Source organism: Nelusetta ayraudi, unplaced genomic scaffold (genome assembly GCF_046127955.1).
Source record: "Nelusetta ayraudi isolate G7.1 ecotype Tasmania unplaced genomic scaffold, CSIRO-AGI_Nayr_v1 ptg000004l, whole genome shotgun sequence".
In the NCBI taxonomy this organism is placed as follows: domain Eukaryota; kingdom Metazoa; phylum Chordata; class Actinopteri; order Tetraodontiformes; family Monacanthidae; genus Nelusetta; species Nelusetta ayraudi.
In genome coordinates, this window is record NW_027466054.1 from 1,456,907 (window position 1) to 1,472,683 (window position 15,777).

Genomic DNA, 15,777 nt, shown 5'->3' on the forward strand with positions numbered 1-15,777 from the left:
GAGACCAACCCCGAGAACTACAACACTAACAGATACAGATACCAGTACTGGGGATCGGTCCCGATACCGGCGTTGAGTACTCTTGTATTGCACATCTTGTGACAGTCACTCATGTTCTAGAAAGACATGCTGATGAATGTTGTTCAAATAACAGAACAGTCAAAGTATTTCTATAATATGTAATGGCCTTATCAAGCACTCAGTATCAGTGAGTAGTACTCTTCTCACTCTGTAAAAAAGTAGCACAGGTCCAGCTCTAAAAATAATTATTATTACTGATAAATTTTGGAGAGATCCAAAACGCAACACTAAATTCAATAAAAATACAAAACATACATGTTTTTCCCTCACCTTGGTCCAAAAATCTACCATCAACTTAAAAACCCACAAAAGGGAATGCGGAAAGTGCAGCCCCCTTCACCCCTGTGAACCGATCCAGTGTCCTGGGTAACTAAACAAGATAGCGCTGACCCCGGGGCCTCAAGAGACTCATGACAATAACCTTGTTTGCTTGCCAAATAGATTACTGCTCTGCTGTGACACTGATGCTGACGGAGATGATAGACTGGCCACCCAGGGAGCTCGGCGGGCCAGCGTCTGGGCTCATCCCATCCCAGCAATTTTCAGACACATCAGTAAGAAAACGAATTATTGGGATGGAGGGTGTGAGGGAGACCCAGACAACCCCTGAACCCCACTTGCTACTCCCTCTGTGCCCCCTGCTCATGCTGCAAAGATCTTCTGGGGTGCACAAAGGCCAGGGTGACCCTTGGGAAAAGGGGACCAGTTCTATTCTTCTAAAGATTTGAATCATTTTTCTTATGCCAAAATTGAGGAGGGGGAAAAAACTTTCTGGTTAAAGCGTCAGACACACAATGGGACAAATGTGTGAGACACAAAAAGACAAAGAGTCTGCAGGCCAGCCAGGAGCACGCTGATGCTGAATTCTGATGTCGGATGAATTTGAATTTAGCGTATATATTGTATAATTACAAAAAGCGTCTTATAACGACATGACATAAATGAAGGCATATCCAAGGAAAGTGCGCTTCATTGTTTGGAGTGGTTTTTATTTGAGGCGTTGGGTAACTCCTCAGCGTTTGAAGGGCACAAGAAAAAAAACTACAAATTAACTTAGAGAGGAAATCCTCGCATCGACGTCAGGGCAAAAAATAAAGTAAAATCTTGAGTTAAACAAAATAGTTTAATTGTCTTGTAGATAAAAAAAAAAAAAAAAAAACAGCAGGTCAATTATCACCCTAAATGGATTTAACCCATACACACTACATCAATCTATGGAATAAAAACAGTTCATTAGGAAAGGAAAGCCCATAATAAATGGATGTGCTTCTCCACACCTCGTTGAGCTGTTTGATAATCACACGAGACTTGGTAAAAATGGTGACACTTGGTGACAGAGCATTTCTCTCAACAGGTCTTCACAGCTGGCAAGTCCAATGAATTCTTCTGACACGTTTGTGTCCAGTCACTTTTCTTACAGGTAGTGGATTTAACTCTCGAGTCCGTCGATAAATTTCTCTGACGAGATCATAAATAAAGAGTGAGGGGGGCCGGCTAGAGAATAAAAACGCACGGCGCAGTTCTGAGGTGTGAGCACAATGAGCAAAATTCAATTGCTTTTTTTTCCTCCCTCAAGTCCTGGCAAAATGAGATGTGAAAAGGGTTTTTAAATATTTACAGATTTTTCAAAGAAGGTTTTGTTTAACTTGCCACTCGCTAAGAGGAATCTCAGATGTGGAAACATCATTAGCGGGGTGTGTGACATGTCGAAATCCTTTCATCAGCCATATGAAACATATTTGAGTGGATTTGCTGGCTTCAAACAAAAGACCACACCAGGGCAATTAGAGGAACAAGAGATGAACTGAAAAATCAAGCTGATTAAATTTGGAACGAGGTTCTCAAGTTGGAAGTTTGCGTTTGATTTATCGCATTCTTGACGACCTCTAACAGCCGAGGAGAGACTCTCTCGTGCACTTCTCCCCCAGTGCTACTGGCCCCTCGGCCACTTTTTCAAAAAGCTACTTGGTTTCAACGACACCACTTGAGATGTTTGCCGCCTTCAGGATGCATGTGATTGAAAGAGACTTGAGGGCTCCACTGGGAGATGAGCTGCTCTGCCTGGTGTTGCCTAGTGTGGTGCTCGAGTTGCTTAGCGAGGCACGAGTAAACTAACGCGCCATCGACCTAACCCAACTGGAGAACCCTTGCCCTTATTTCCCCTCGACGTGATGGAAAACAAGCTGTAATGACAGTCAGGTGGGCTCTGTCAAAACTTAGGCGGGGTTTAGAGAAGAAAACTCCTCACTAGCTGCGTTTCCATTACAGTTTTTCGCAAAATAAAAGCGATATTTCTAAAATTTTGACAAAGCACAATTTCGATTTGCAGGCGTTTCCATTGAACGGTGTGAAGCGCATAAGCCATAATTCTCGTCAAATTTCGTTCCGCAAAATGTTTCCATGACACTTTTGCGATATACCTCTATAGTGAAAGTTTATGTCTGAAAAACCACCTCACGAGAGCATCAAAGCCTTTTTTGATTTTTACTTTACATCCAACAAAGAAAAATTGCACAATCAAAAACATCATATAGTTTTCTGTTTATGGAGCACCTCACACAAAAACTATCAATTTTTGCCTACTGATAAGCCAAAGCCCGTTTCTGACATCATAAAGGGCTGATTTCCAGAACTGAATGTTTTGACACAATCCATTTAGTAAGCTGCAACATTCAACAGACAAGATGGGCGCTTTAAGAAACAAACTTTGAGTAAAGATTAAAAAGCCAGCCAAACTAATAACATTTCAATTTATATGGATAAGTACTAAAATAATAATTAAATAATAATAATAATAATAATAATAATAATAATAATAATAATAATAATAATAATAATAATAATAATGTCAGTTATATTTCATGCAGTGGAAAACAGACTTAAAACGGTCTTGCAGTTTCTGTGATCACACAGTCAGGGACAGGACCATGGAACTGGCAAATAAAAACAGAATCCTGTTAATCAAGCAAAACAGTTTTGGGGAGAACGACAACCTTTTCTTTTCTTTCAAGGGGGAACATTCCCGGGGGGCACGCATGCTCATGCACAGGACCAACTGTGCGTCACTTTGCAAACACTCCCTCCCGCCCTCCTTCCCTCCCTCCCTCGCTCGCTCGCTGCCCCAAAACAATTCAGTCATGTCAAAGCAGTGGCTGCCAAAAGCCGGCGGGGTAGGAAAAGACACTGCGAGAGCCGTCACTTACCACAGAATATAAAGCCAAACAACTTCTACGTCTTCTCTGTTTTGCAAATTCTGTCGAAATAACGTCATGGAAACGTGTGGACGCGTACAACAACCGCTTGTGGTTCGACGCCCGTGTAAAACACCGCACTGAGGACGGCGTTTGAGGGGCTGGGGGGGTAGATTAAAAAAAGTCCGGCTTTGATGAAGTTTAGTTCAAGAGTTTTTGCTTTGTAAAAGCATATTTTTCCAAGAGCAATCTAATTTGGATTTTGTTTACGGCTGTGTGTTCCACATGATTATTTTCAATTTCAATTTACGAGTGCAGAAGATGGAGCCATTTTCAATTGGAGAAGCACTTTCATGCCGCGAAGGCAACTCAAGTCCACGTCTTTTGCACAATTATGAGATAAATGTTTCCATGAGGCCGTGTCGCGCTGGAATCCGACGGCTCTGGGCACAATGGTAGTTTCTCAACGCTGCAGCCACCAGTCATTTATAGCTGGCCACACGGCTCTGCGGCCGAGGCGGCATATGGCTCCTTCCCACTCACTGGGGCCAAACTTCCCACAATTTCAATTTTATTTCAATGTATTTCCAATGTAGTCCCTAGAGATGCAGTATCTCCTTTTGAAGGTGGTCCCTCGTAGAAGTAACACAAAGACACAAAAGTTTAAGATTCTTTCACAGCCCTCCAAATCCCCACGCACCACATTACAGGCTCTCAAAATAACAAGTTTAAAGTATATATATATATATATGCACACGTGCCTTCATATATACATACATACATGACCAGTCAAATGTATGGACACATACTTTGATTGCTGTTTCTTTCATTTTCATGACTATTTACATTGTAGATTGTCACTCAAGGCATCAAAACTATGAATGAACACACATGGAATATGTATTGAACAAAAAGGTGTGAAATAATCAAGTTCTATATTTTAGATAATCTGGAATAGCCACACCTCATATAAAATAGCTATAACATAACTTAACATTTTTTTCTTTTGCCACATTAGTCCACATGTCTTGGTTGTGTATTTGATGTCTTCAGTGTGTATCTACAGTGTAGAAAGTAGTCAAGATAAAGAAGAAACAGCTGTGTCCAAACTTCGGACTGGTAGTGTAGCAATATAATTATATTGCGATGTATGCATCACAATGAAACATCAGGAGTAACTGAGTGCAACTGAGGGTTTAAGAAAATAATAAATGAAACAAGTAAAACAAGAAACAATATCAAAAACAAGAACAGCAAACAAAATTTGATTGAAAGGTTAAAAAAAATAAAAAATAAAGAGGTGAAAGAGAGGGAGAGAGAGAGAGAGAGCGAGAGAGAGAGAGACTTTAAAATAAATGTGGGCATATGGGTCCTTCCAGCTCACTGAGACAACCCGTCCTAGAATTCAGTGTGATTTTTCCACAGGTTTCAATGGTGGAGACATCGGAAAAGGCGCGGCGTGCACACTTCTGACGGGCCTTCGCCTCGAAAGCCGTCAGAAAAACTGACAGCGAGTAAAACAGACGACTCGGCGGCTCATTGTTCTCAAGAACATTCTTGAAATTTCTGGAAATATTTCCAGCTTGAAGCAACCACTCGGCGCTGTAAAAACCAAGAGATTCCTTCCAAAGCGACGAGGCGGTTAGCGCTCGTTATGTTAAGCACGCTCTCATCCATCAGAGCCAGACTTTTGTAGCTTTACGAGGACTCGACTGAGACATAACACCAAGCGGGCGGCTCGGGATGAGAGGTGGTTTCGAAAAATAAATAAAGCCCCGCAGCGCAGGAATTATAAACAATCCGCCGTCGGAGAGAGAGAGAGAAAGAGGGAGAGAGAGAGAGGCGGCCAAACAATCCGCGGCATGCCGTATTTTCAATTCTCTCCCTGCGTGACACAAAGACGGGTGTCAAACAACTGGAGGAGACGAGCAGGGGATGACAGGGAGGAGTGGAAAAAGGGGGGAGGGAGAAAAAGAGCAGCGAGGTGAGGGAATTTTCCATTCAGAGAGGGAGCGTGTGTGTGGGTGCACGCGCACGCACACACAGAGACACGCGCGCAGATGTACCTTATACTGCATGCTTTGGTGTGTGTACTGCAAAAGATGTGTGGAAACATGACATGTGGCAATGCAGGCAAAGGCACGGTTCACTTGGGAGGAGAGACACGGGACAGCAGAGGAAAAGAGAGACAGAGCCAGAGAGAAAGAAAGAAAGAGAAATAGAGAGAGAAAGAAAGAAAGAACTGAAGAAAGACAGAAAGGAAGAGAGAGTGCTGATTCGTCACTTGAGGTCTGAGACCTTCGAAACTAATGTTGGCACCATGGGGACGGCAGCGTCAGAAGAAGGCATTCTGTGGGCTGACTGACATTCCTGCCGCCCTCAGCAGCCCGTCAGCGACGTCTCCCGGCACAACAATGCAGCCTTCGCCACGGCGATGACTCCTGGGCTTTCTACATGGGCAAACTCAACCCATGACCAGCTCCAGTCTGCACAGTCAGCCAACAAACATCTGATGGCAGGTGTTTGCCTCAGGAGGTCAGAACTCACTGAGAATTAAGATGGAGCTGCTGGGTTTTTTTTTTGTTTTTTTTGTTTTTTTGTCTAAATGAAAAGAATAAATGTTTACGGGAGTGATTTAAATGCAAAAGCACATGGGGGGAGGGGCCACTCTGAGCCCTTGGTCTACATCAGACATGGGCAAACTAGGGACCGGGGGCCATATGCTGCCTGTTAAACTTTTTAATGCGGCCCTCCGAAAGAAATTACATTAATAGTAAGTCATAGAATAACCGTATTTCATCCATTTTTTGCATCCTGGTGCATGAGTTACAGAGGCATGATGGGAAGTGACAATACTGCATCTGAAAGTAACCTGGAAGCCAAAGACTTTTCTGGTGTGAGCAACATCATTGAAATGAATGGGACGGCATATTGGACGCTGGCTGGGCTAAACCACTATCTTATCCACTGATAAATAGGCAGAGTGGCTCACTTGGAAACAAGGTCATGTGAACACAATTTTGAACCAGCCCTTTAAGTAAGACATGGATGGGACTCGTAAAGTTCATTGTGGACAGCAAAGTCAAAGAGGAGAGCGTTGAGCATCTTTTTGGAATTTAATTATGAATTCTGAATCGACATCTTGAAGTAAGTTTTCATGCATTTTTCTTATTTCCAACCATTCAACCAGTCACTCAAATGTTCCTTTGAAATCTGGATCTAGTGCTCTGAGACGCATCTGTATTGCATTTAACACTTAATAAATAAAAGCTGATAAATTTGATCTATGATCTCAATGACAATCCTGAATAAATACTGACTAAATTACAAAATAATTGTTTAGGATAATTTTATGACTAGATCAGTGGTGTTGGGGAGATTGGCCCGCCCCCAATAGTCTCGGACTGTTGAATGTTTTGTGTTTTATGATAATTATTATTTTCATTATATTTTATTAGTCCATGCTGGATGCACTGAAGTTGCAGGGCTCTGCAAATATCGTTCAAATCAACTCATTCAGCAGCATGCAGCATGTAGCATAGAATGTGATTTCAGTTCACCTGAAATCAAGCTCAAGATGATATTTAACTCACCTGCGTTGCCTGTTTTTATCCGGAATCAGTTTCAAATCTGACTTGGGAATGAAATCCTTTTGAGACCTGTTTCACCCCCAATTTATAAAACCTAATAAAGTGAGAAAACTCTTGGAATATGCTGCTTTAATTACACCGTGTCAAATTTGATGTTCGCAGGTGCCAAAGACCTTGACAGTCCAGCCTGTGTTCATCACCCTCACCCTTAACTCCATGAACATCAATCTTTTCACCAGCTTAAGAAGGACCAGTGACGGGAGGTCATGCAACAACAGCTTGCTTATCAAAACAGAAAGAAATAAGCAGTGCTTAAAAAAAAAACAAGCAACACTTGACAGAAAAGTCTAAGTTTTTTTGGAAAGACACAGCAATGGAAAAACATTAGCAGGTTTTTCCAACTGATTAACAGTCGTGACTTATTACTCATGATGGGGCTGCTTCTCAGAGCATCAGGAGAAAGACTCACCACAGGAGGCCGACTTGGTCTCCACCAGCTTCACCCTCTGTGTCTCATTGCGAATCCTGCTGTCAGTCTTGTCCACAAGGTGAGCCAGGTCATCAATGATTTCTGAGAAGAAACAAGAAAAAAGGCAAAGGAGAATTTTTGTTTTTGAAGAAAGTTGATTGTGCAGTTTTTGCCTGCTGCTTTAGCCACACAGAATGCAACTGGTGGGTTGCACACACTGTAAGAAAAACTGTTTTGAATTGGCAGTAAAACATTGGCAGCTGTGGCAACCAGGGATTCACCGTAAAAACTACAGTCATGCCGTATGAAACATTGCAGTATGTTGCTTTGGCATTGGTTCATTTTACAGTAGAGACATGTTTTTGTTGGCAGTAAATCACTGTGGACATATTGACATAACCCATTTACAGTTGTTTTGTGTGAAAATAAATAAATTACAGACCCGTTGATGATAATTTGCTTTATAATAACAGTTTAGATATACACCTTTTTACTGAAAACTACATTACAAATAACAGTTATATTGTGAATCAGATTTTTGCGGCTTTCATAAAATCAAATTCCACTTTGATTCATAAATAAATACAATATCATCCAAAAGATAAGAAAAGATGAGTTTTGAGAGACTTGACATCAGAGCAGCCAAGATGTCTGAAAGAAAGCAGCTGCTACTGCACAGACCTGAGCGGTGACAGTGGTTCTGGAGGAGATGGAGGACAGTGAATTATGTGAAGGCACTATTGACGCTCTCAAAAGGTTTCACTGCTTCCTGAACACATTCTGGATTGAATCAAGTCCTTCCTGTTTTAAGGACGTAAGCCCAGGCAGAGTCCCAGAAGCCTGGGCTTCAAAAGAGTGTGTATGCTTTGTGCTCAAGGGTGTTTAGAGCTTGTGTGCGCATTTGTGTGTGTGTGTGTGTGTGTGTGTGTGTGTGTGTGTGTGTGTGTGTGTGTGTGTGTGTGTGTGTGTGTGTGTGTGTGTGTGTTTGGCTCTGTGGTGAAGGTTCTTTAGTAGGATTCTATACTTGAAGGTCATCCAAAGGGAGGTCTTTGTGATTTGTCAGAGTCAGCCACTATGCTGACATGGCAGCGCTAAAGGTCTGAGTTAACAACAAAGACAGACAATAGCTGCAAGTGCTCACTTTTGATTTGTCAAGACTGGTATTTTAATGTGATACTGGCTAGAGGCAATATAGAGGTTGCAGATTATGGTTGGGAATAAAAGCTCAATAGAAGCAAGTCAGTCAGCCCTAAAACGCTTAAAACAAATATCCAACTGTAAATAATTACGCAAATGCAGGTGTTTGAGAAATCTTATTATAAAAATACCTTCAATGTCTCTTTTATTAAAGGGATATTTAACATTCAAACTAATTCTTGTTATTGGGTATCCACCAGAGGTGTTTTTCACTTTGCTTTTTTTATGATTTAGATATTATATTATACTATATCAACAGACAAATAAAGGAAAAAACTAAGTGAAATAGATCTTTATGAGTAAATGGTTCTCAATCTAAAAAAAAATAAAAGGCCTACAATAGTGTGAGTGACATTACTAATGAAAGAATCTCACTGTATATGCAAAGTTTACTGACAATTAAAAAAAAAATGCTTAGCATTTTTTTTTCTGTTTCTACTTTCTACTCTGTGCACGCTTACAGTCAAACCAAAGAAAAGAGGGCCAGAACAATAGAGAGAAGCCAAGGACGAGATGAGGAACAGAGAAGCTCTTTCCAGAGTGAAATCAGACTGATAGATGAAGCTTTTACTGCAGCCTGAAGCAAAAACTTGCGTACAAACACCATCTCAGAGCCAAGTTACACAGATCCCGTTTTCTTAAGTTGCTGCTGTTTGGTGAAGCAGCTCTCAGTCTGTGTGATCCGGGGTGAGTTTGTTTTGTTCACACACACTAAAAAAAAACTGGCTTATCCCCAAATGGTAATCTGTAACGTTTCTCAGACTTTTAAATTGGATTGTCGAGAAAACGTTTAATCAAGAACTGGCCGGTCGTGGCTTGACAAGACAGCCAGTGTTTCAGCTGACATCACATGATTAAGTTGCATGGATAATTTGTGCAAGGAAATGAGCATGTCGGTATAATGGGCCAGAGTGTGAGAGGGTGAGGAGGAGATGGTGGACATGAGAGCAGAGAATCAACGGTGTCCCTGGAGAGTCCCAAAACCTCCCTCTGCGCATCGGGCAACCATTTGGAGGAATAAAACTCTTCTCTTCCACTGTGGGAAGGGAAGCAGACACGAAACCTTTTACGACCGCAAGTCAAATGACCCAAACCATAAAAGCAAAACAGACTTGTTGGTTTGCTGGTGCCACAATTTTGGGTCGTTTCCGGTCATGGGTCAATATTGGTGCTCAATATTGGTGATCCAAGAGTAAAGTTTGAGACTTGTCGCAACAGGTTTTCCACAAGTGCCGTGTTGAAAATAGATAGGAAGGCCCTAGTTCTGGCAAAGGTTATTAGAAAATGCTTCTTAAGTGCTTTAAATACATGCATTTCCCTAAAAATGTGTTGCCATAGTATGACTTTATAATATCTAACTTATACTGCATGTTGCATATAAGGTACATAAACAAAAACACAAATCCCCACTGCTCCATGCTTAAACTTTGTTTTTTAACGTAAGAGCAAAAGACAACAGTATTTCCTTTTTTTAATCAAAAGTTTTGAGGTCAATTACAGTGTTTGTTTGATGGTATTTGTTGCTTGAAAAACAAATAAGATTGTCATTCTATTGTATTCTGGGCCTGGCCTCCTCCAATCTTCATAAAGTTAGGCAGGATTCAAACGGACATGACACCCACAGCAATACATTCATTCCAATATGACTTTCATATGGAAGCATAACAACCAATTAAACCAATTTGGAAATTAATTTCAGCCGGTCTACAAAAGTGCTCAACAATGATATTTGGAAATAATTTGATTGTTGTTGTCAAAAATCTATTGGTGCATTTTCAACAGATGGATGATCAGCCTGAAGTTTGATCCAAACATTACAAAACTTACAGACTAAGCTTCCCACAAGTGACCTACTTCCAGTGTAAGGCAAAGGAACATTTCTTTAATCAAGACCCTTATTTCTGACAACTATCTCATGAAGTGCTTTGTGGATTGTTTGATTCGATATAAGTAGCTGGAGGAAAACTGAGAACCGAGATCTTTAGAAAATTAAAGCATGATGGTAAAGGGGCCAAAGACAAAGAAGACACAGAGCTGTCTGGCAAGACACAGACCACAAATAGGCCAAAAGTAAAAAGTAAAATAAAAGTGCGTCGCTCATTAGGCTTTCTTGACTGTTCACAAGAATAAACAAACAAATGCATAAAAGAAGAAGAAGAAGAGGCAACGATGCTGAGAGTTGGTCGTCCCATGTTCCAAAAAAGTGATAAGACCATGGTAATATGTCTGAGACAGCTTCTGAGCAGTGAGCCAGCGCTCTGTAATCCCCCAGAGCACAGAGAGTCTGGCTGACACGACACTGTGGTTCACAAGTGTGTAGGCTGCGCAAGAGAAATCCCTGTTGAGATCAAGGGCTACACGAGCCTCACTCATTTCCACAAACATATTCACTGGACACCACGTGGGGTACATGAGATTTAGCAATTGGCTCCAACCATCCATTTCAAAGCAAACCGTAACATTACAACGCCTAATTGAAGTCAGACAAAGACGACGACTCTGACACGCGAGAGCACCATGAGAAACTTGGAGGACAGACTTTTATTGGCCGAATTTCCGACCCCAAATCTTTATTTTGGAATGTGTGTGTGTGTGTGTGTGTGTGTGTGTGTGTGTGTGTGTGTGTGTGTGTGTGCGTGTGTGTGTGTTTACTTGAGACTAGGCTTTGACATCAACAGTGACACCTTAGCACAGCTCCAGGATGTGCTATACTGCTGCGTGTTTACTTTGATGTCCTCTGGGCATAGTGCACAAGACAACTGTTTGTTTTCTCTGAGCGACTCAAACACAGTTTGTCTAAAGGGGGCAAATTCTCGTGTACTGCATTCTGTTGTGTTTACAGAGTAGATTTCTCTCCAGGATTTCAAGAAAGGTGAAACGTTGTTTTCCACTCGAACCTCCTCTCCTACAGCTTGATTTACAGCAGAGATTCAGAGTTCAAGTGTTTCCAAGTGGACCCAGTGTGTCTGACTGTGTACACAGCGCTGTTCTTCTAAGCCACCTAAAAATGTATTTTTAGATGCAACAGGTGAGCCCAGAGCATGCTATGATGTTAGAAGTACATCAACTCTGCAACTCTGTGTTTATTTATATGAAACTGAACAGTTTTAAGAGAGATTCTGTCTCTCTTTTTACTCCGTGAGTTGTAAATAAACTCAAACTGCTGGCAACCTGCACTGAAATACAATTAGGATGAAAATGGTTTACATTTCTAAACTAAAAGCAGTGCTAAAAAGCTAATTCTTGTAAAAAATAAAATAAAAAAAATAAACGCAAATTTATTGAGTTACATTTTGGTCAAAATGTGCTGAGATTCTACAGTAAAATACGGGAAATAACAAACAGTGGTGACCCAAACTGACCACCATGCGAAAAATTGACTTTGGTTCCACATTTACTACCTTAATCAATACCATTTGTGCACCAACTTGGAAGAGAAACCTGCTGTGAATCCACAGACAACTTCCCAAACCCCTGAGCCCTCTGCAGTACAACCAAATCCATCATCACCCGTGACAGACAACAGGAACAGCAACATGCTGGTGAACAAATTCCTCAAAGTTGGGCAACCAACTGTGGGGAGAGCGCGCGCGCGCGGACACACACACACACACACACACACACACACACACACACACACACACACACACACACACACACACACACACACACACACACACACACACACACACTGCAACTCTCAGATATGAATAAAATCATTTGAGTTTTCTGTCCCAATACATCTTATACACAACACATTGCAGGGCTGGACTCACTGGAAATCTAATGGCACTAAAAATTTGGAAACAAACACTAAAAGCAGTATTGAAGCATCATGCCAAGAAGTCGTGCTTCAGCATTTTATCACATACCATCATTAACAGTTTAAAAAAGAACAGTGTTCAATCACTGCTCCCTTATGCTTTTCTTTCCTATAAAACCTGAGCGCGCATACAGCCGCAAACAAGAAACAGCCCTTAAACAGCAGAAATCCATACTTTCATTGAACATTTACTGAGGGCAAGGTTCATGAATCTTTTCCTAACAACATGGGTAGTTTGACAAATGGAAAGAGAAAGAAAATGATCAGCAGTGTGAATGAGCCATGCCCTCATATCTGCTGTGGAAAACACAATAAATAATAGTCAAAGCACTTATCAAACAAAATTAGACGTCAACACCTGTGATGTGCAAGTGCTGATACCAACTAGTTAGTTAGTTAGTATGACCATTGATCTGTGAGTTAGTTAGTATGACCATTGATCTGTTCAAGTCAACTGTAAGTAATCAATATAAAGTTTACAGTCATTCAAAATGAAGCTTGTAGTGTCCTTCTCACAGGCAGAACAAAATAAATGCAGTCCCACATGAAGCCACATTTAAAAGTGAACACAAATGTGACACTTGTCAGTATTGCTTCTGCTTGGTGACCAGACCAGCAGTGGTACGTGACTGCGGCAAACGGCTATCAGTTGAATACATATAATTAGGTCCCATTATCACTTCACAATTCAATAAAGAAAAAAAACAAAACATTTGGCTGACTAACAGGGATCAAGGATAATGTCTGATTATTGCCAGACTTTCTGCCATCAGCCCCTTTGATGGCCAGGTGCCATCGAACAATGTGTTTGTGATGAGCATGAGGGTGCCAGCAGCAGCAGCAGCAGCAGCAGCAGCAGCGTGAGGCAGCGTGAGGCAGAGACCACCCTGTCACTGGCACAGTGCGCCCAAACCAGCTGTGTTACACTTCATCAGGACCACCACACTTCATTAGTGAGGACACCCAAGAGGAAGAGACAGTGAAAAGGCTGGGATTTTTTTTTTTTTTTTTCAAAAATAGAATAGAAAAAAAGAATAGGTTTTGATTTTCTTTTAGAATATAGCTCAGCAACCACTGCTATAGTCAGTGATGAACGTCTGTGATGTGTACAACTTAATGAGCAAAGCAAAGTTGGAACAAATTGCCAATTTGTGTGAGAGAAAAGGCATTGTTAGTTCCATACTTAAAGTTTAAGCTCTAGCAATAACGGCAAGAGATCATATTTGTCGCGAGGGTTTACCAGATCCAAGACTCACGCAGCTGTTACAGATTCCACTTGAGATTTGTAGTTGCCCTTTGGAAATGCCAACGGTTATACCAATAAGTTTATGGTTACACAAGTAATGATTTATTGGTGGAATGTGCAATACTGATTAAAGTTACACTGCCTTAGTTGCCAAAGATGACTGCAAATGACATTTGTGCAACACCAAACTTTTGTTTGACACTTGCCTGTTAACTAAGCAGCTGAAGAGTTATGGGGGTGTTTTGATCTGCATGCCATGCCCTGGTTTACCCAGAATGAATTGAAACATATGAGGGGAAATATGCCACCATGTGCACACACTGCCATCAACCCACATGTGTAAACTGTTGGCCCTGAGAATTATACGACAGGCAAAAACTAATAGGCCTCCAAGGACGGGAAGGAACCCACACACACACACACACACACATTCCGGATGTGACACGTATCTGAAAAGCATTCATCTCAAAGACTGAGGAGCCATCTTCAATTTCAACCCACACTGTAGGGAGACAGAAAACAAAGAGCTGTATTTACCCTGAGCTGTATCTACCCTGAGTTATTTTACTTAAATTATTGTAATAAAGAAGCTATTATGGCTAAAACCTCACTAATTGACATTGTTCTACGCATTTGTCAAATGTAATATCTCTCAATAATCTATACGAACAGTTCCAACATGGCTCCTGGCACCCATTGGGTTATGTGACACCCCCTGGACTGGGTTAAATAATGTGGCTGCCCTTAAAACCTAAAACATACCAACAATTATGTTCCAAACACCTCCCCTCAGCCTCTGTTCTGGTGTCCCCCAAGGTTCTGTGTTTGGACCCCTCCTCATCATCATCGTCCGATCCAAAGTCCCGATGAGAGGCATTTGAAATTAAACTACAAGACAAGGCACCTGGGTCAAAAGTGCATCTCCTGAAGTCCACTAGAAGCAAAATACAACTGATATTTCAATGTAAATGCTGGTGTGGTATTGATAGTAACCAAGATATGTTTTAAAGGCCCTCACATAAGGTATTAAAACTTTTCAAGCAAATGAGTGCCAACAGCAAATAAATTACGTTAAGTGAGTATAAAGTGAAAAACAAATTATTACACCAAATGCCACAGAACTGGATGCAAAGCTTCAGAAGAAACAACCTTTTGCTTTTTCAAATGGGCAAGTGAATATCTTACGCGAACAAACTGGTGCAAGTGCATAGTGGACAAGAAGAACACTTGGGGTGTGTTTCCAAACACTTCCTATATCACTACTCTCCATTTTTCTTTTTTTTTGTTTTGTTTAAAGGTGCAAGGGTTTAACATGACTGTTCAAAATCTTACTAGATATAAGACAGATTTAGCGTAATTGCTCTCCAGCCTAGAGGAAGAACAAATGTTTGGCCAACAGTGTGGCTGAAAGAACTTCCTATCCTGGAAGGACGCAGCCTCCTACAGAGCTATTGCATAGTTAGGAGTGATGCAGGTCACTAAGCAAACATCCAAAATCTGATGCAACAAGACCACATGCTCCACTGTGGTTTTTCATGCAATGTTAAACATAACCCTAAATATGCAGACAGTTTGGCAGTTTTACAGCAAAAACGACATGCATGAACACATGTACGGGACATGCCAGTAATGAGTGACATTACATACAGATGACTTATCACTCTGTAACTGCTGCTGAAATCTGACAGAACGACGGTAAGCTGAGGCAATTGAGGCAGCTGCAGCACCTTCAGCTGCAGCACCTTCGCTGTTGTGTAATTACCCCGCTCCTCCGGCTGACAGGCGAAAAACTGAGGACGCTCTGATTACTGGAGGAGAAAGAGAAACCTCCTTGGAGGAATTAAACAAATTAACAAATCCAGTGTGAAACCCTGTGACTTCATCTCCATCCGCCCAAAACATGAATTACTCCATCCTCATGACACGCGCGCTGCACGGAGGTGAAAGCGCACAGGCATGAATGAGGAGAGAAAGTGTAAACATCAGGAGGGGACCATGGTCAGGGTACCACTGTTGGTATCATCACTGTCGCCCCCCAGTGGCATGTCGATTGGAGTGCATGAAGGAGAGGCTTGTACTTTAAACCCATGCACAGTACTTGGCCCGTTTGAAATGAATGAAACCCCCAAATCATCTTACTGCCATTGGAGATGAATCTATCAACCTTTGTTTCGTTGAGC

General features: G+C 41.4%; 1 protein-coding gene across 1 annotated transcript in view; it reads right to left on the reverse strand.

The window, feature by feature from the left end:
- Positions 1-15,777, reverse strand: part of stx8 (syntaxin 8) — a 34,796-nt gene that overhangs the window by 3,672 nt on the left and 15,347 nt on the right. Inside the window, exon 7 of the mRNA XM_076042804.1 lies at positions 7,332-7,433. Within this exon, the coding sequence (XP_075898919.1) occupies positions 7,332-7,433 (102 nt within the window). The remainder of the gene's footprint in view (positions 1-7,331; positions 7,434-15,777) is intronic.